Source organism: Manis javanica, chromosome 7, assembly GCF_040802235.1.
Source record: "Manis javanica isolate MJ-LG chromosome 7, MJ_LKY, whole genome shotgun sequence".
Classification (NCBI taxonomy): Eukaryota; Metazoa; Chordata; class Mammalia; order Pholidota; family Manidae; genus Manis; species Manis javanica.
Window position 1 is genome coordinate 45844310 of NC_133162.1, and position 19220 is coordinate 45863529.

General features: G+C 52.6%; 1 protein-coding gene across 3 annotated transcripts in view; it reads right to left on the minus strand.

The window, feature by feature from the left end:
• The window catches only part of LOC140850401 (collagen alpha-1(XIII) chain-like), a 62310-nt gene extending 45914 nt beyond the window's left edge, over window positions 1–16396 (minus strand). Inside the window, exons 1-2 of one of the 3 annotated variants that reach the window (XM_073240919.1) lie at window positions 15544–16396; window positions 8010–8361 (exon numbers count right to left, since the gene is read on the minus strand). In XM_073240919.1, the coding sequence (XP_073097020.1) occupies window positions 8323–8361; window positions 15544–15837 (333 nt within the window). In that variant the 5' untranslated portion in view covers window positions 15838–16396 and the 3' untranslated portion in view covers window positions 8010–8322. Of the gene's footprint in view, window positions 1–8009; window positions 8362–11907; window positions 12478–15543 lie in introns of those variants that run through there. The other 2 variants (XM_073240918.1, XM_073240920.1) reach the window with 2 other exon arrangements.
• Between the last annotated feature and the right edge of the window lie 2824 nt (window positions 16397–19220).

Here is a 19220-nt window from a genome sequence, read left to right on the forward strand (position 1 = left end):
GACAATCTAGAAATGAGTATTTGTTTCAGGCAGTGAGAAGTACCATATAAAAAAATTAAGTAAGGGGGCAGAGTAAGGGGACAGAGAGTGATACTTAGAGAAGGTCTCTCTTTTTGGGTAGACGCTTGAGCAGAGGCCTGGCAGAAGCAGGAAATGAGTTGTGCAGAGATTTGGAAAAAGCGTGTTCCAGACAGAAGGAACAGCAGAAGCAAAGGCCCTGGGACAGGACTGGGATGGAGTATTTGAGGATGAGGAAAGGGGGCAGTATGGCTGGAGTGATGTGTGTGAGGAAGGAGGGACAGGAAATGGTGGGAGGGCAGAGGGGAGGGCACACCTTCAGGGCACCAGCCGACTGTGGGTTCATAACATCCCGGACCCCTGACATTTCCATGGCTCACTGACAGCTATAGAACTCTAGAGCCCATGTGGGTGCTGTGGGGCTCCATCTAGGTGCTGGGGTATTGGCTGCTGATGGTCCAGCCCCACTCTGGAATTGCTCTTAGGTGAAGGGAGCTGCCTCCACCAGGGTCATGCCCACTCCCCAGGCCAGCCCATACCCAGTTACAGGAGATACCTGGTACCGACCCAGCTGTTTTGCCTCAATTCAGGGTGACTCTGAGGGCCATCCCAGCTGAAGAGCCCCCAGGGGATCAGCTGACGCCTCTGTGGTGACAGCCCCTCCCTCTGCCCAGCCCTGCTTCCCTTGTCTCCTCCAATGTTGAGCCCAATAAACCTCCTGCTCTCAAACTTCCACCCTGGACTGTTTCCTTGGGAACCTCACCTAAGACAGACCTGACAGACTTTCCATCTCCTGAGCCTTCACTGGACCCTCACCACTGCCCTGTGTGACAGGCAGGCCAGAGATTGGCTCCTTTAATAATCAAGGCAACAGACTCAGAGAGGAAAAGGAAATGGCCTTGAATAAGTAAGTCACAGAGGGCTTAAATTCCAGGTCCTCCACCTCCAAGTTCAATACTTTTGTTTAGTCAATCCAGTATCTATGAAGCTCTTACTGAGACTGTGCAAAACAGAGAACAAGACACAGTCCCCATCAGCAAAGGGTTTGAGCCCAGGGTGGGATGTGTCCAGGTGACTGCAAACTTTGAGTGGAGGGGGACCTGGGGGCCTGTGTGGCAGCATGACAGTGAAAAGCAGATGAGGGCAGGAGTGGTACAGGATGGGGAAAGGACAGGGCACAGCATGGACTGGGCGTGCGGTAGGTACCAGGCCCCCTCAGGGCAGCTGATGCCCCCACTGAGACAGGACAGGGGCCAGAGCAGGCTAGGGGAAGTTGATGAGTTGGTTGGGAGCTTGTGGAAGAGTCCAGATGGGCAGGGAGGGGCATGTATAGCTCTGCTATCAGGAGAGGGGCCTGGGAAAGAAAGGTGGATCTGGGAGCCAGGAGCATCCATTAGGAGGGGAGGGAGACATCTGAGTGGTGAAGCCACCAGGGACACAGAGGTGGGAAACTGGATAAATTCAGGTGTGGGTGTGTTTTCTTGGCCTGCTCAGTATTTATTTTTTAAAAGTACTAAATCCCAACATGGTGGCAAACCTTCCAGAGTCTGGGCTTTGACCTCACAGGCTAGCCTTCATATGCAGCTCAGTCCTACACCTAAGTGCCAGGCACCAGCCTACAGGATCATCAACCCACAGGTCCTTCCACCTTTGTGCTGTCCTGGTCCACCAGGTGTCACTTCCCTCCATGCCCAGCTCAGAATCTTTGATCAGGGATTGTAATTGCTCCTGGTACCCCCTCGGCTGCCTTGATGCCTTTCTCCTCCAGCACATTCTCTTAGCTAAGCCACAAACCACAGAGATCCAGTGTTTCCACCTACTCCACACAGGCCCCCCAGCAGCCCAAGCAAGCCAGAGAAAACGCAACCCTTGCTGGCTGACCTCACTTTAATTATCTCAGATGAAAGCCCAGCAGGCACACTGTGTGTCCCTTGTCCCTTCATCTCATGGTGCTAGCAGGTCTCACACCTTCTTTCTCTTCAACCCCAATGACCCTCCTGGACCTGGAGGAAACAGAAGCAGGCAGAGAGCTCTCCCAGAGGCTCCCTCCACCCACACCAGCCTCCATCTGCCCCCGTGACCACACATTCTCCCTTCTCTTTTCTTGCAGGTCCCCTCTGTGCTCCCAGGTAAGGCCAACATCCCCCTGTGCACCAGGTCGCCCCCCTGCCTGGCTCCAGGACATCATGCCAGCAAGGGCCCCCTCCCAGCTATCATCAGTTTCCTCCTCCAGACTGGATCACTTACACCAGGAGTCAGTCTATTCTGTAAAGGGCCAGTTAGTAAATCTCTCTGGCTGTGTGAGCCATATGATCTCTGTCACAACCACTCAGCTCTCCGGTTGTAGGCGAAAAGCAGCCATAGACAACTCGAACACAAAATAAGCACAGCTATGTTCCCATAAAAACGTATTTACAAAAACAGGCTTCCAGGGGGATTTAGCTGTCTTTGCCCACCATGATGTAATCATTAGGCAAACATGCTGTTGTTCCTTCCATCATAAAAAAAGGAAAAGAAAATCCTCTCTTGACCAAGCTCTTTTCCTAGAAAAACTCCCTGATGAAGGGTGTCTCCCTGCTCTCTCCTGGACCTCTCCTATCAGCCTCTTACTCTCCCCACACCCAAGCGGCTGCTTTCAAGGTCACCAGTGACCCTGCGTTGCTGAGTCCAGAGGAGGGACCTCCCCAGATCTCAGCCCTTCAGCCTGCTCACTCCTCCTTCTGCTGGCCTCCAGGATTTTGTTGTTGTTAGCTCATTTATCTTGCTACCTGCAGCCCCTCCTACCTACTATGGATGTTAAGTTCCATAAGGACATGGATATTCTGGTCTCTTTTATTCACTGCCGTATCTCCACTGCCTAGAACATGGCCTGGCGTATGGTAGGTGCTTGATAAACATTGGCTGCTTACAGATCTGGAGATTTCACATGAAGCTCTGGATGTCTGGTCACTATGGGAGGATCTGACACTTGGTGTTGCTGAGTGGTGGCAGCACGTGCTTATCCAGGTCACCACAGTACCTCCCCCTGGCTAGCTTCACCTACTTAGGCCACTAGCCTGGCCTCCTTAGGCATTAGAGTTTGAGACTCCTCAGGCTCAGGGGCAGGTGGAAACCTTTCTGAGGCCCTGGGGTGGACTCACAGCTACCCTGGGCAGAGAAGCCTTCCTGCTTTGCCCCTGCTGGCAGCCAGGGCCTCCTGGAATGCCCGCATGGCCAGAGCCAAAACATCACCTGCCAGATCATTGCAGCTATTAAAATGCTTGTATCAGTATCAAAGGGAAAATGCCAAGCAGCTACTCACTTTCCCCAGAGAATACGGCTCTAGCCTGGCCTGGTTTTAGGGGCCACTCCCTCTGCATGCTCAGCCAGGGCTCTTAAAGGGCTCAGGCTCAACCTGGGCCTCCATAATATATGGGTGGGTCAAAGTCATGGTATGGAGAAGGATAGTCCAGAACAGACTCCAGGTGAGGTCTACACAGCCATGACCTTGAGCCTGGCAATTCCGCTCTGGGGAAATCTGCAAAATGGGGATATGACTCCCCTGCCAGCCTCCTAAGTGTCACTGCAGAAAGTGCCTTGGAAACCATCAACACTTACCAGATGGAATTATTAAATAAGAGTTAATATTAATAATAATAGTTAATGAGGATTGAACAGTATATAACCAGGCACTCTGCTAAATGCTTTAGGTGGAAAATGTCATTAATAATTAATTTGTATATTTTTAGTGTATGACTGCTATTAGAACCCACCTGCCTTTGGAGGATACAGGGGATTCCCTATCCCACTGGGTGAGCAGACAGCCCCAAACACCAGTGACACATCTACTACACATGGAGCTTGGCAGTGTTGATTTGAGCTTAGGCTACATTTAGGAGCTCCAGGACCCTGGGGTTCAGTCCCTGCTCTCCCAGCAACTATGTATTAAGCAAGATCTATGACCCCTTTGCACTTCAGTTTCCTTAACCACGAAATGGGGATAATGTTAGTTATCTGCTGGACTATGTAGGACACCTGGAAGGATAAAATGACATGACGTCAGAAAAAAAAGAGGTGCTCAGATGTGAAGAAGGGCGAGCCCTTGTTATGCCAGCTTGTTTTTCTGAGTGGCCAGGCGAAGGCCCCGTCTCTCTTGAGTTGGTGTCAGGCCTGCCTCCTCTCTGCCATGGTGAGGCTGGCCGTGCCTCCAATGGCCTGGCCTAATGCACTGCTGTAGACATATGGTCAAGTTTCCTGCCACACCTCCCACCCTGGGAAACTCCAACCCCCTCTTCTTGCAAGAGGGAGGGTGAGTGAGGGTCCTGCCTTTTGACCCTGAGAACTAGATGGTGAAAGGAGTTGCCCATTGAAATGACCACACTGGAAAAAGCTCTGGTCCCTGCACCAGTATCTGATTACAATGGCTGGCACAGAGTGGGTGTCTGATCCCATCTGCTAGAGCCCTTTTCATTATCCTTTGCCATAACTCTCACTGGGCTGGTACCCCTTTGGAGACCATAGCAGCCCTTTGAGGTGTCTCTGATCCACACTTGAACTGAATTAGCTGCTTTTAGCTCTGCCCACTAGGATCCATCCCTGTAGTCCCAGGACGATGGGGGCTTTGGCAGAATTTAGATAGATGGGGGTGGGGGAGGGATGGCACTCTGGTGAGGAGCAAAGGGAGAGGCAGGACCCGGGCTGCACAGCATGGCTCCGCTGGCCCAATCCCAGGGACCACAGAGGCCTGCCTCACACACGGGGTCTGTCACGGGACAGGCACACATGTGGCTGTATGCCCCAGAGCACAGGCAGCTCAGTGGGGTGAAATTAAAGCCAGGAAACAGAGACACTCAACCCACACCCACCAACACTGGACTCACCCTGTCTGCTATGGGGCTTGTGTGCTGGGGGCTGGGAGGGGATGCCACAGGGCTGTCTGAGGAACTGTCTTCTCCCTACCCCCTCAGCTCCCTTTGTGCGACGAACTTGGAACCTGATCACAGACTCCCATGGCCATGACATAGGGGCCTGAGGACCCGCCAGACGCCATGAGCCGCCCCTGCCTCCTGTTTCACAGAGAGATGTTGCCCCAGGCGCTGCAGATCGAAGTCAGGGGAAGGAAGTGCATGGCCCTGTGTGTGAGCTTTCCAGTCTTCACATGAGGAAATCCTTCCTTTTAGCCTAAGGCCCTGTTGTTGCCTCAGGGGAGCCAAAGACCTGGGCCCTGGAAACATGGATGTGGATAGGTGCCGGGTTAGCACCTCAAGGGTTTCAGGGGGTCGGGGGTCATCTCTGGGCCTACTGCAGGATGAAGCAGGGGTCCCCTACAGTGGAGCAGAGAGGGACTGGGGGTGGGGTGCTGGGATGGAGGTCAGGAGACAGTTCCCTCCTTCCTCCCTTTCACAAATGGATATTGAGCATCTGTATATGCCAGAGCCGCACAAAGTGTGGGGACACACAGTTGAGCAAAGCAGACATGGAGGCTGCCCTCACAGAGCTCACTCTCTAGGGAGAGACTCAGAATTCTGAGTCTAGAAACTACACACATCCACATGCAGCACCCTGACAGCAGAGCTACAGCCGAGAGGCACACATGCTGCAAGCCGCCCAAGGCCGCAGACTGGGCTGGGTCACCAAGGGGAAGTGGCAGCTGGGCTGAGATCTGAGGATGGGCAGCCACGAACCAGGTAAGGGGCCTGGGAACAGGGAAAATGGCCAAGACCGGACACAAGCATGTACTTCCAGGAGCCAGGCAGGAGTCTTGCATATATTAATTCATTCAGCACTCACTGCAACCCATTCATGAATGGGGAAACAGAGAGAGAGGTGAATTAACTTGCATGATGGCTCAGAGCCAAGAAGACCAAGGCAGGATTTGAACCAGGAGACTGGCTCAGGGCCCATATCCTTCTACTGTATGCCTGTGAGGGCGGAGGCTTGAATCTTCCAAGGAGATTTTAAAGCCTGTTACTGGAGTGCCAGGCACTGCTCAAAGCACTTGTTTTAACTCTTTTAATCCTAAAACAGCATTCATAAAATGAAGATGTGTACTATCATCACCCCCACCTTTACAGAGGCACAACCCAAAGCACAGAGAGGTCAGATAACTTTGGCCCAATGTCACACAGCCAGGAATAGCAGAACTGGGCTTGAACCCAGCAGTCTGGCTCCAGAGTCTGTGCTCTTAGCCGTGACGGTGAAGGGCCACTGCAGCCAGACTCCGAAAGGGAGGGAAGGTGAGCTGTAACGAGGGTGGCAAGGGCTGGACAGGCCTCATGGGCCACGTTAAGAAATTTAGTCTCTGGCCTGAGAGCAATAGGAAGTTACTGGAGAGTTGTGATAAGGGAAATGTGGTGATCATATTTAGAGGTTTTAAAAGATCACCCTGGCTGCTGTGTGGATGATGACAGGGGCAGAGCAGGACAAGTCGGGAGGCCTGTGCCATGGCCTGGTAGAGCCATGGGTAGGCCAGGTGGGGAAGGGTGGCCACTGATGGAGAGGAAAGATCTGTTGGGGGGCTGAGAAGGTGTGGACAGTAGGGTGCAGAGTGGCTGCAGCTGGAGGCCAGGACATTCACCGATGAAGGAGTGCTAGGGAGGGCTGGACTTCCTGCTCAGTTGAGACACACTGAGGTTGAAGTGATTTCAAGACATGCTGGAGGAATGGGATAGTAGGTGTAGGGATAGGTCTGCAGGTCTGAAGAGATGACATTACAGCCAGAGCTACCCAACTATGGAACAGTCAGCTGTGTAAGGCAGTGAGCTCCCTGTCACTGGGGGAGTGTAAGCCTGAGAACCAGGGATGTTGTGGGGAATTCCTGTAGAGCACATAGCTCCCTTCCTTCCAACACTCTGATTCTATGGAGTGGGGAGAGGCTGGAGGTGGCAGCACCACCCTCTGACCCTCCATGCCACCCAGACTCCCCTACCTAGGAAACCTTTAGTGCCAGCTCACAGGAAAGTGGACTACAGCTGTTTCTGGAAGAGCCCCAGCTAATGCCCCTTTGATAATCCCCTTTCTTCATCCCTGTCCTGGGTGATCACCCTTCCTGCCCTCCCTGTAGGTCACTGTGTCAGAGCATGACTTGATACAGAAAACCTCAGTGTGATGGCTTAAGAGGCACCTTCACAGGGCATCTGCAGCGTAACGAGAGACTGCAGGTGTAAAGCCCCTTGCATGACAGACTCCCAGGCCCTGTGACAGCCTTTCTGGGGGAGATGTGTCTTCTGGAGGCAGCAAGGGCTCCCTGCCATAACTTAAAGAACAGGTAGCATGAGCGCCTGCAGGAGGGTGGGATGGCCAGGCAGAGCCTGCCCAAAGAGGGAGACGCCTGAGCAAAGGAAAGACCGAGGCTGGACGGCTGGTGTGGAGGGGGCCGTGTGGGCTCCAGCCATGTGGGGTTTCGGGAACCCACCATAGCCTCCAGGAGGGGAGACAGGGCCCAATGTCTATGTGGAAGGTGGTGCCCAGCCTCTCAGGTGGGCAGTTTTGCCCCTTTGTGCTCAGCTTGCCCTTGCCTTTTGAAGGCCCAGAGGAGCCCCTGCTGCCAGCAGCCCTTCCCTGCCCTTTCTGCCACAGTTTTCTGCAGGGAACCCCCCTACCCAGGGCTTGCAGCAAGTGGATGGGAAAGGTGGGTATCAGCCTGGAGCTGCATCTGGAGCCTGCTGGCAGCACATGTGACACCCAGCATAGCCAGGGCCCCAGCCTGCCCTAGCCATCCCAGCTCCTCCCCAGACCCGAGCCTCAGTTTCTCCTGGAAGAGCCTGCTGACTTCAATACTTTCAGAGGACTTGACAAGCTGCTTCTGGGAGCAACAGGATCTAACCAAAAGAGGACAGGGATTCCTGAGGCTTTTCCTGAAAACTTCTTTTTCCTGGGTGGCAACCCTTTGGTTGATTTTAATTTAAAAAAAAAAAGGATCAAAAACAATCCACTGCTTATCCTTCTTTAAACCTCCCAGACCTTCAAACTGTGTAGTGCATTGTAGGATTTTATTGACATCTCATGGCACCACCAGCCCCTCAGGCACTGCTTGGGGCCCAGATAAGGGGTCTGGGTTAAACTGCACAGGATGATCCAGACAGGGGGGCACAGACAATTCCTCTCTCTCTCTGTTTCAGGGATTGCCAGCTGTGGAGCTTGTTCAATAGCCACTTCCAGACCCTACCCACAGGGATTTGGGTTTGGGGAAGGTGTCGGCCTTGCCGTGTTTTAATGCTTCCTTGCCATGTTTTAAAGCTTCCCAGGTGACACTATGCAGCCAGTCCATCACTGGTCCAGGGGCAGATACGATGAAAAGGAGCGTCACTTAAAAAAATTTGGTTGCTACTCCACAATGGGACATCCAGGCAGCTGTACAGGCATCTAGACACGCATGACACACGAAGGCAGCAGGAGGTAAGAGGGAAAAGGAAAAGCAAAAGCGGGATTATCAACCAGAACCAGCAACGGGGCTTATACAAAACTTCTGCCTGAAGGGCTGTGCTGTGCCGTGGGGTGGACCCCAAATTCAGTGCTACACTTTCTAGAGGACAGTTCAGTGTCTAAGAGACAAGAACTAACCCATCCTTCCCAGGAACCCCAAACATTCTGAAAGCCAATGCTGGACAGGGACTTTCCTAAGGGTCCTTATCACCAAGATGCAACAAATGGCATCCTCACTGCCATTTTACAAAAAAATGGTAATGTAACCCTAATGTCAAGTCAGTTCAGTAAATTCCACCTCTGTGGAAGCCAGACTAACCTGAACAGGTCCCTAGGCCCTGACCCATACGACTTGCCTCAGTTGACTTAGCAGGGTATGGTACTTCATAGAGCTGCATATACTAATGGCTCAGAATGCCAGCTCTGGGGCCAGACTCTGCTACTTGCTAGCTGTGTGACCTTGGGAAAGTCACTTAACTTCTCTGGGCTTCCATTTTCTCTTCCATAAGAAGGGAATAATAAAAATATAACCACTTCACAGGATTATTGTGAGCATTAAATTATTTAATAGATGTGAAGCTCTTTGAACAATGCTCAATAAATATTAATAAAAGTAAACATAGTTCAGCATTATTTTATCTCCTCCAATGATGAGGAGGTGGTAATGATTACAGCTGTTATTAACTGAATGATTTCATTTAATCCTGGGAAAGCCCTGTGAGGAGGATGTTGTCATTCCCATTTTCCAGGTCAGGACATTGAGGCTCACGTCACACAACTAGTTAGTGGCAGAGGTCCATGTGACAGCAAATGCCTTGGGCTTTCCCTCTTTACTATTTTGCCCCAACCAAAAACATACCAGGCAGCCTGGGCAGGTGAAGATGAAGCTCCTGACCCCTGGGGGTAGTGCCTGGGAGGGGATGGAGGTTCACAACCGCTCTGTCCAGGTGGGAAGACCTCACACTGAGACATCTGTGTCCCCCAGCTAGGACCAGGATATAGCCCTGGCTTAGGAGGCACTCATTTCACCCTCTGCTGGTTGCTGTGAAACAGCCATCTCCAGGGCACTCTCCCTGAGTGACTGCTGAGCATACAGCTGGTCTGGGGTTGGGAGTGTAGGAGGACAGCTGACAGATGGCTTTACTAACCTCTGGCCGGGGGACCTTAAATCAGCAACTACTTGGTGAGGGCTGCCCACTGAGTGCAAAGTCTGGGGCAGGCGAGACCCAGACTAGTGAGCCCCTAACCCTGCCATCAGGTTGTGTGTGATCACATGGAGGGAAAGACATTTAAAGGCAATAGAGAGGAGGGCATACTGCAGAGTGTGCTTAGAGCTGAGCCACGGATGGCAAACAGATTTTATCTTGTGTAACTGACTCTAAGAGACTGGGAGTGGCAGCCTGGAGTGCAGTGTTGAGAAGGATTCTGAGGCCGATCTAGGCTCACTGGGAGTCTGTTGAGTGATTAGTAATGAGTACTGCAGTTCTAGGATAAGAGAAGTCAGCATAAGCCATGCCTGTCTATTTCCTTCTCTCAGCTGGATGTTTGCTGTGGCCAGGAAGTTCTGCAGGAAGTCAGAGCAAGGGGAGAGCCCACTGGGGTTGGCAGTGGTTTGGGAAGGCTTTCAGGAGGACACTGGGGCAAGTCTAAAATGATTAGGAGTAAGGGGAAAAGGTGTCTTTCTGAAAGTGTCAAATTGTGAAACTATGCTTAAGGCAGATGACATTATTTTTCTGATAGTTTTACTTTTTCCCACCACCTTCCTATGAAGGTTGGCTACTTAATTAGGTCTTTAGTCTGGTTTGGAGTTATTTGCTAGTTTTAAGGCCTTTGGAGAAGCTGTAAAACTTTAACAACTCTCCCTGACTTTATCTATAGTAAATATTTCTCTTTATTAAAAAAAACTTATTAGAGTCAGGAAATAGCTCTTTATCTTGAACACCAACTCTCACTAGTTAGTGATAACTTCCTGGAACAGTGTTGAAAAGGATTCTGAGGCTGTGTGTAAGCCTAATGGGAAAGTGTGCTGCAATTGATTAACAATGTCTGTTGAAGGCCTGGGAATGGGGAGTGGAGCACACATGCCATGTCTTTGCCACTACTTGACCAGGCCATTAACTATTGTCTGGAAAGGAGAAGGCGTGGTGTGGAGGAGAGATGCCTGCTGGAGATGGGGATCCTGCCTCTGGCTCCTTTGATTCCTGGTTGTGCAATGTTTAGACCTGTTTTCTCATCTGTAGAGTAAGGGGACTGGATGTGAGGATCTTGCTTCTATTAACTCTCCACAAGCCTAGTTGTTTATTTAGTGCATGAAAAGAGGAGTCATTTTAGGACAGACACAGTGGAGCACTGGCTGCATATGAGGGCACCTGGATCTAGTGTCTGTCCATTTACTGAGGTCGAGGCTGCTGTGATCTACACAGGAAATCCTACACAGGCCACCTACCTCTCCCACACAGACTTTCCCTTTAAAAGCCTGCTCCCATTCTCATCCTGGCATTTCAGTCCTAGATGACCCCCAGAACCAGAATCTTTTAACCACTGCTTTGCTCTCTCTGCTAAAATGCTTCTCTGCAAAGGACCAAATAAAAGGCCCCCTGTACACACCCTATAAATGTGTAACATTCCTCTAAGAATAGTTGTTATTGTTATTTTTAGGGATAAGGGGATCTGCCTGGGGTTCCTGAACATGTTAGCCTGGAAGTTTCAACCCCTTCCTTTCCTGGAGAATTTCAGAAGGTGGAAAATATTCTGAACATGCAAAGGATTGAATCACAGATAGCAGAATAGAGGCACAGTGACATCAGTCTTCTCATCTGTAAAATGGGGTAATGAGAGGGTCAGTCCCTCAGGGAGTTCATGAGGACTGAAACAACATGCCTAGCAGTGGCTGCTGTATGTACCCTATAAACCTGAGACATTCCTGTTAGAGACACTGTTATTCTTATTGTTAGGGATGGGGGCATCTACCTGGTACCCCCCAACATTCATCTTGAAGGTGGCTGCTGACACCACTTGCTCACCCTTGGCTTACACAGTGCACTTGGCTATTTAAAATTCCAGTCCCTTCTCTTTCACTGCACACTCTGTGCCCAGTTCCAGGTGACATCTGATTTCCTCCATTTGGGACATTCCAGTTTCTTTCTTCACAGTAAGGAAACCAAGTTGCAGGCAGCTGGAGCGCTCATTAAGGGTCCCAGCCCAGGAGGGAGGCGCTGGGGGGAGAAGTTGGGGCCTGAGGTCTGGAAGCCAGTTCTGGCTCCCCACCCCCACCCTCCTCTCCCATCCCTGACCTCTCCCTCCCAGTGCTGGCCCCTCAGATCCGGGCCTTTTGCTCACATCTGCCCCTGGCTTGCCTCATTCCAGGCGCCTCTCCCACTTGCTCCCCGAAGCCTGGCCTTCCCTGACAGCTCCCTCTTCCTCTTCCCTCACAGATACAGTCTCTGACCCCAGAATGCTTCCTTACCCACTGGGAAGGAGGGGTGCTGGTGCCCCCGGATTCCTGCTCCAGGTCATTGCACAGGCCGTGGGCCTCACCAGGATTACCTTGTCAGTGCCCATCTTCCATCATTCAGGGAGTGGCCCAGGCCCACTACTCTAGGACAATCCCCTGCCCAGGTCCTGGGGAGCCTTCTGGAAGTGCTCACAGGGTCCAGAGCATGGCCTTCGGTGGGGCACCTTTTAGTGCATTCTTCCATCTGCATCTCCTGGGAGTCTCACCATGGCCTTGAGAGGGAGGCAGGGTCTGGGCTTTACCTGAGGAGGAGCCTGAGGTTTGGGGGTGGCGTGGCTTGCCTAAGGCCGTGTGGCTGCCAAACCCAGCTGGAAGCCTGGTTTTGGGTCCCTGAATGCATAAGGGGCCTACCTGTGTGCCCCTTGGGAGCAGAAAACTCCTGCATGTCCATTTCATGGAATCATTCTGTTAACAAAACTGTTTCACCTCCTCTCCTCTGCCTTTTCTTCTTCTCACCTGAGCTTTCTGCTGGTCCCAGTTCTCCATTCTCTGCCTCATCTCTTCCTCACGTTTGCCCTTTGCTCAGCCTTGGAAGAGCATATCTAAGAGAGGAGAGGCATGGGGTGGAGGAAAAGTCCCCAGTTGCTTTGCGGACAGCTTTGCTGGCCTAGAAGTGGCTTGCTCCTGTGCAGTGCTTCCCATAGAGTTTGCTATGATAATGTGTATGTTCTGTAGCTGCACTGCCCAATATGGTAGCTACCAGCAACATGCATCTACTGATCACTTACTTGAAATGTGGCTCATGTGACTGAGGAACTAAATTTTAAATTTTATGTAGTTTTAATTCATGTAAATCTAAGAGTCACATGTGACTGGTGGTTACTGTATTGGACAGTTCAGCCCTCTGAGGTCCCTTCACAAGCTCCTGGACTGCGGGCCCCACCCAGGGGATGCTTCCTGGAGCCATCTCTGCACAAACTAGGCCACCCACCTCCCCCACAAGACAGCTCCCTCCTTCTGATTCCATTGTTCCCTGTTATGGATCTCAGGCCCCTCCAGTGCAGCCCCCATTTCCCTTCACTCTTCTCTGTCCCCATTTGCACCCCAGTCTGGGTCACAGTGCCCTCTGGCCTGCACTGGCCTCTTGTTTGGCCTTCCAGCTATGCCCTGCCCTCACCCCCATTCTGGAGACATAACTGCCCTCCTCAAGACCCTTCAGTGGCTCCCACTGCCTCTACCTTGTCCTGTCTCTAAGTCCCTTCTTGGCCTAGGCTACCTGCCTCTCTCCAGCCATACTGTCCACCACTCTCTGGCTTCTAGCCTCCAGCTCTTCCTTTGGCTCCTTAGAACAAGGCCCCCATGCTCATCCCCTTTTGCCTGGAGAACTCCTACTCCTCTCATCTTTGCTTGGAAATCACTTTCCCGGGAAGCCACTGCCTTCAGGTATGCTGCAGGTTAATGCATTCCCCAGGCTTCCTCTGCTTCCATTATCACAGCATTTTCCATGCAGCATGGTCACTGCCTGTTTTCTTCTTTGTGTCCTATTTGTCCATGAGTTTAGGAGGGCAGCAGTGTGTCCCCCACAATGCCTGACACCCAGCTGGCTCTCAGAAAACCTGTGCTAAATGATGACAGAGAAGGGATAAAGGAAGGTGGCAGGACACATGGTAAGAGCACTGCAAGTGAGGGCAGGAAGCTGAAAGTCAAGTCCTAGATCTCACCATGTGACTCCGGATAACTGAATGTCCCTCTCTGGGCCTTAGTTTCTCCATCTGTAAAATGGGGGTCTGTTCAGAGGCTATGTTAGATGACAGAGTACACAGGAGGCTGCAGTTTGGAGAGGAGGGATTGGCAGTCAGGATACACTGTCAGCCCCAAGGACCTGAGAGCATGAGGCTTGGCATGGCTGAGTCTTGAACAGAAAAGGCAAGGGTGTGGGGAAGGGCTGGGGCACATCACGGCTGGCAGGAGGGGCTGGGAAGGGGAGAGGAACTGAGGGAAACTCCCAGGGTCAGACGCTTGTCCCCCAGCAACCAGGGTCTGAGACACCTGCGGGAGCCCTCACTGCCCTGACACCCTCTCCACTGCTCAGCCAGGCCCGTGAGCACTCTCAGCCAGCTGCAAAGTCTGCTTGCTCACACACTGAGCCAGAGGCTTCCTCCCAAAACCCCGAGGCCAGGGGACTGTGGAAACCTAACGGAGCCTTCTGGATTCCCCGGGGACTAGCAGGGCATGGGCATGAGCTGCCAACAGCAGTCATGGGTGCACCACTAGCACCTGTGAACTTGTCCTATGCCCCACCCCCCCATCCCAGACAGCTGCTTTGGTACGTACCAGCCTTGGCCTGATCAAGGCACCCGAGAGGAGCCTGGCAGTAGGGAAGTGGCACCTCCCACTAGGAAGGCCGCAGCACCCACTGTACTTGGAGCTGGGCTCCAATGTTTGCCATCATCACCACCATTATGCAAGCTCAGAGTGGTTAGGGTATTTGCCCCAAATACTTACACAGCTTCTGAGTAGCATGCTGGGATAAAGCTCAGGAGTGGCCTGCTAGACTCCACCTCCCTGCTCTTCACTGTACCACACCACCTCCCACGAAGTAAGAGATCCCCTCCCAGCTCTTCCCCACAGAGATCTCCCGTGTCAGCATGTCCCAGTGCATCTTCCAGACTATTGAAGTCCTCACCTGTGGGTCCTCCCTTCATCTGGGCCCTGGGTCCCTGCACTGCTTAGATTGTCACAGCTACCAGGCCTCATGCGCTCACTGCCCACACTTTCCTCTGGTGGCACCAAGGAGACTGCATGTCCCACCTTCCTGGGGAGGGTGCAATCTCTTCATATACTCCCATGATTGCCACAGTGAAGAGGCGCTTGTGGCTTTTAATCCACTTGCGTTTAAAGCCATTTTGGGAATGGGAAAAAGTTCAGTATCCTTTTCTCAGAAAACCTCACAGGCACAATATGTTGATGACCATTCCAAGGGGCTGGGGATAAGAAATCAGGCTTAGAAACAAGGGAGTATGGGTTATTTGTGCCCAAAGACAGCAGAACAAGGGCAACCCACACCTGGGCCCTAGCAGTCTGGGGCAGTGGGCAGGGATCAGGACACCACCCCCTGCAAGGACTGCCCCCTCTCTGCCTCCCAGTCCCTTGGATGACTCACTCCTTCATCTGCTCTTCTTAGCTGAACGTGGCAATAAAAGCCAAACAACACAGATCCTCGAGGGATGGATGGGGAGGGCTGCGGGAGCCCAGTAGGGCTCAGCAAGGCCAGGGCCACCGGGCACACATCCCGCCGCGTGGGCGCGGGACGGCTCTCACACCATCCTGGCCGCGTGCCTGGAAGGAGACGGGAACCTGGCCGCCTCCGCCCGTCTCCGCGCACCGTCCTTCCTCCACCTGCCCCGCACTCCCCAGCGCTCCCAGCGCGGGACGCCGAGCGCCTTCGGAGGCGGCGGCTGAGGGGTCCTGCGCAAGTCTCCCCGGATCCCTGGGAGGGCGGCATCGGTCCCTGACCCCCACCCTCCCTCAGACGACTTGTGCGAGGCAAGGGCGCGCCGCGCGCCACGGAGAGCTAGAGGCCGCGGGCACTGGCTGGCAGTAGGTTTGGAGCCTGCGCGAGGGGGCGCCGCGGGGAAGGATAAAAGCCAGCAACAAAGAGCACAGACCTCATCCAGCAGTTGGTTGACTCGTCCCAAAATAGCCGTCTCCATCTGCTGCTCCCCGCGCTCGGCTTCCAGGCGCAGCACCCGGGCCTGCAGCTCAGACGTCCGAAAGTGGGCGAGCAGGCTGAGTGCCAGCGAGCAGAGGGCCAGGGCCAGCAGCCCGCACGACCCCGGGCTCGGCAGCCGAGCGCAGCGCTCCGCCGGCGCCACTGCCAGCGCCACGGTCCCGGGCGCGCCCAGCTCTCCAGGGCCACAGGCACTGGCCGCCGCCGCTTTGCGGGCGCGCTCCGCTACCATCCCCTCGAGTCTTGAGAAGCAATAAATAAATAAATAGAATAAATAAAGGCGAGAGCCGCTGCCCAAGGGCGTGATCCAAACTGCGGGGCAGGGGGAAAAGGCTTGTGTCCTGGAAAATGTCCCTTTCCTTTGCTCCCGGCAAAAAAGATAGAAAAATTAGCAGCAGGAGGGTCAAAACTAGGAGAAGAAGAAGAAGAAGAAAGAAAAACCCACACCCAGTGGTAATCTGGGTACACTCAGGTGAGAAAAAAGGTTACTTCAAAGAACGTTCCAAGTCCAGGAAATTTAGGGGAATGCGGCCGGCCTTCTTCTCCGCCCTGCCTTCCCCTTCAAGCACCCGCGGAGTTGTCGGCTTGGGTCTGGTTCTTGGTGTCTTCGCGTCTGCCGGGCGAGCCGGTTCAGTCGCGGATCGAAGGGGCGCACATGGAGGGCCCCGCGGGCAGAGGCGGGCCGTGACCACTGCGGAGGAGCCCTGGGGCCGATTCCGGCGCCTCTGTAACTTGACACACTCGCTGCGGCGGCACGGATCGGATGAGCAATCCGTGCTACTTCCCAAACTAATCTCTCCCACCCGCCTCCCTCCACCTCCTCCCTTCTCCCTCTCCACCTCCTGCGGGGCCGACTGCTTGGATTTATTTATTTATGCAAACTCGTCGGGGTGGGGGGCGTGGTGTGTAGGGCCCTCTGCCCCAACCCGCCCTCCGCGGAGCCCCTCTTCCGCGCTCCTTGTCCCCTTTGAAGTGACACTTGGGGCTGTTTATAGGCAGGAAGGGGGTGTGGAGTGGAACTGGGGCTGCCCTTCTCTCCCTTTCCCCGGATTCACACCGAGGACCCTCTTTGCCTTCCACCGAAATCACAGAGGCAGGCATCATTCTGCTTTTTGACAAGTTGGCAAAGCCAGTCTTTAGGATCCTCCAAAGAGCCCGGACGAGTTATTCCCGAGCATCTAGATGGATGTCCACGTCCTGAGGGAGGCTATCTGAAATCCTTGGGCCGCCATTGTGAGCCCCGCCCCCAACCGTGTCTCATTCCTCCCCTTCCTCTCCAAACCTGCTGGACCTTGGGCTCTGTACCTCGAGTCCACCGTACCTCAAGAACTTTAGTGAGGCTCATTCCACCTACCACATCTTTTCACCACAGGGTGAAAAGTCAGCTCACCAAGGGGCAGTGGAACTGGCGCCCTTTTCTCTCTTTCAGGACCAACACGTAACAAGGTACAGGAGGATAAAACCTCAACAGAAGAGTTTATTCCAGAGTATCTGAGAGGCAGGTCAGTCCTGCTGCCCTGCCAGTCCTCATTCCCACTCACCCCACCCTCTCCTTGCCTGCCATTGATCTGAGGCCTATTCCACCCCCTGGGGGCAGATCAGCCTGACCCACCATCCCAACCATCAAAGGTGGGCAATTCTCACACATGCTTGTACTCCATCCACAGGAGAGTCCTTCCTTAGGCTAACCCTGCTCCCTCTTGCTGTCATTCCCTGTGATCCAGTAGAGAAAAAGTGGTGGCCTGAAGGGTATTTTCTGGTTTCCTCTCTTGTCACCTCCTCCATTTTAACTAACATTTGTATCCCAAGAGACTTTATCTTCTTGCACCTCTTGACATTCCTGCAAATGAGGTGGTGGGACTGAGTTTATGGAGAAAGCCTACCTCCCAGTGGATAAAAGGCTGGCCCTTGAAATGTAAAATGGGGGTAGGGGTGACTCAATTTAATAACAGGATTGCCAACTTCACATTTTATATATTAACCTGATGGGCCTGATATATAATACAGTATTACAGCACCCCTAATAGTGTGGCACATTTTCTAGAGTAAAATAATAACATATTACTCATATATAATAAATGTAACATTGCCCACTGGGTCAGTCAGCCACTTTGGACGACTACAGAGATAGAAGGTGATGCTGCAGAAAGGACTGGTGTCCAGGAGCTTTGTCAGTCCCAGTGCTAGCATTTCCTTGATATGGGACATTGGGTAAGTGTGCCTCTGTTTCCCCACACCGTGATGGGATGTCTCAATTGGGCCGTACAGAGTAACCCCTGAGAGAGCACAATTGTATTGTAGACCACCAGGGGGCGCTAGAGAATTTCCGCACTGAGAGGTCCGTGCCCGAGCTTCAGGGACTTTGATGCCGCGCCCCACCCCCTACCCCCAACCCACCACCCCCGGGGCAAGTGGGAATGCAGGAATTGAACTAGGGGGTTAGTTGCATTCCTTCCTTGTTCCACAACTTGAACTCTTCTCCTTCATTACTTCAGGGATCTTCAGGAATGCTGAGGCAGTGAAACCTAAAAGGTTTGGAGCTAAAACATCTTCTGACTGGAAATGCAAGGAGGGACACGTAACACAAGCCTGACCCCCGCATCAGAAATGACATGTTTGAACCCCTGGGGGCTTAGGAGACTTTGGAATCAGAGAAATCCAGGTATAAATCAAAGTTCTGTCAATGTTGGAGTTATTTAACATCTCTGAGCCTCAGTTTTCTCATTTATAACATGGGAGAATTTAAGCTTGGGAAGACAATGAAGTAACACATGTAAAGCACAGAACAGAGTGCCTGGCACATAATAGGCCCTCAATTAATGGTGTCCGCTTTCTTCTTTAGGAATTCATGGCTGCTGGTGCCAGCTAAGATACAGCCACCTCTAGGCTCCCAGCTGTGCAACAACAAGAAATTTCAATCCCAAGAGAAACCAAAGGAGTCACAGCCTCCATTTCTCCACAACTGCTAGCTGGAGGCAGCCGCCTGTGGGAGGCATCCCCAGAGTCCCCTTCCCTTCTTCATTCAGGGTCTGCAGTCCTTACCCCGGGGGAATTCTGGGAATTGACCACCCAGACAAATGTCACAGAGTAATTGGGTTTATCTTGAACCCTCTTTCTGCAATGTGGGGGCTGGGACCCGGGGACAAGGGGTGAAAAGACTCTGCTTCCCAGTAATTCAGAGGCCAGTAAGGAAGATATGTTCAGAAACAATCACCACATAAGGCAAAATAGTGAAAATCCACACAACTGTGTAAAGAAGGTGATTCCGGGATTCCCAGGAAAGGGCTGGGATCCTGTGGCTCAGGAAGAATTTCTTGTTTGTAGCAGGAAGATAGAGGGCTTTCAGTGCTAATGCAGAGTTTGACTTTGATCTGTGGCCATGGTTACTCTCCAAATAAAAAACAGTTATTCTGAGTACCAAGATGGAAAGCTAAGAAAATATGCCCCTGTACTTCTGGTTGAACTGCTGCTGAAGTATTTTCTGTGTTTTTCTGCTTCCATATATTTGCTCTGCTGGACCCTCAGCCAGGAGGCTCACCCTCCACTCACCTGTTCTCTGCACCCTAAAATCCTGCCCGATTTTACCGAGCAAACCCCACTTGTCTTCCTCCTACC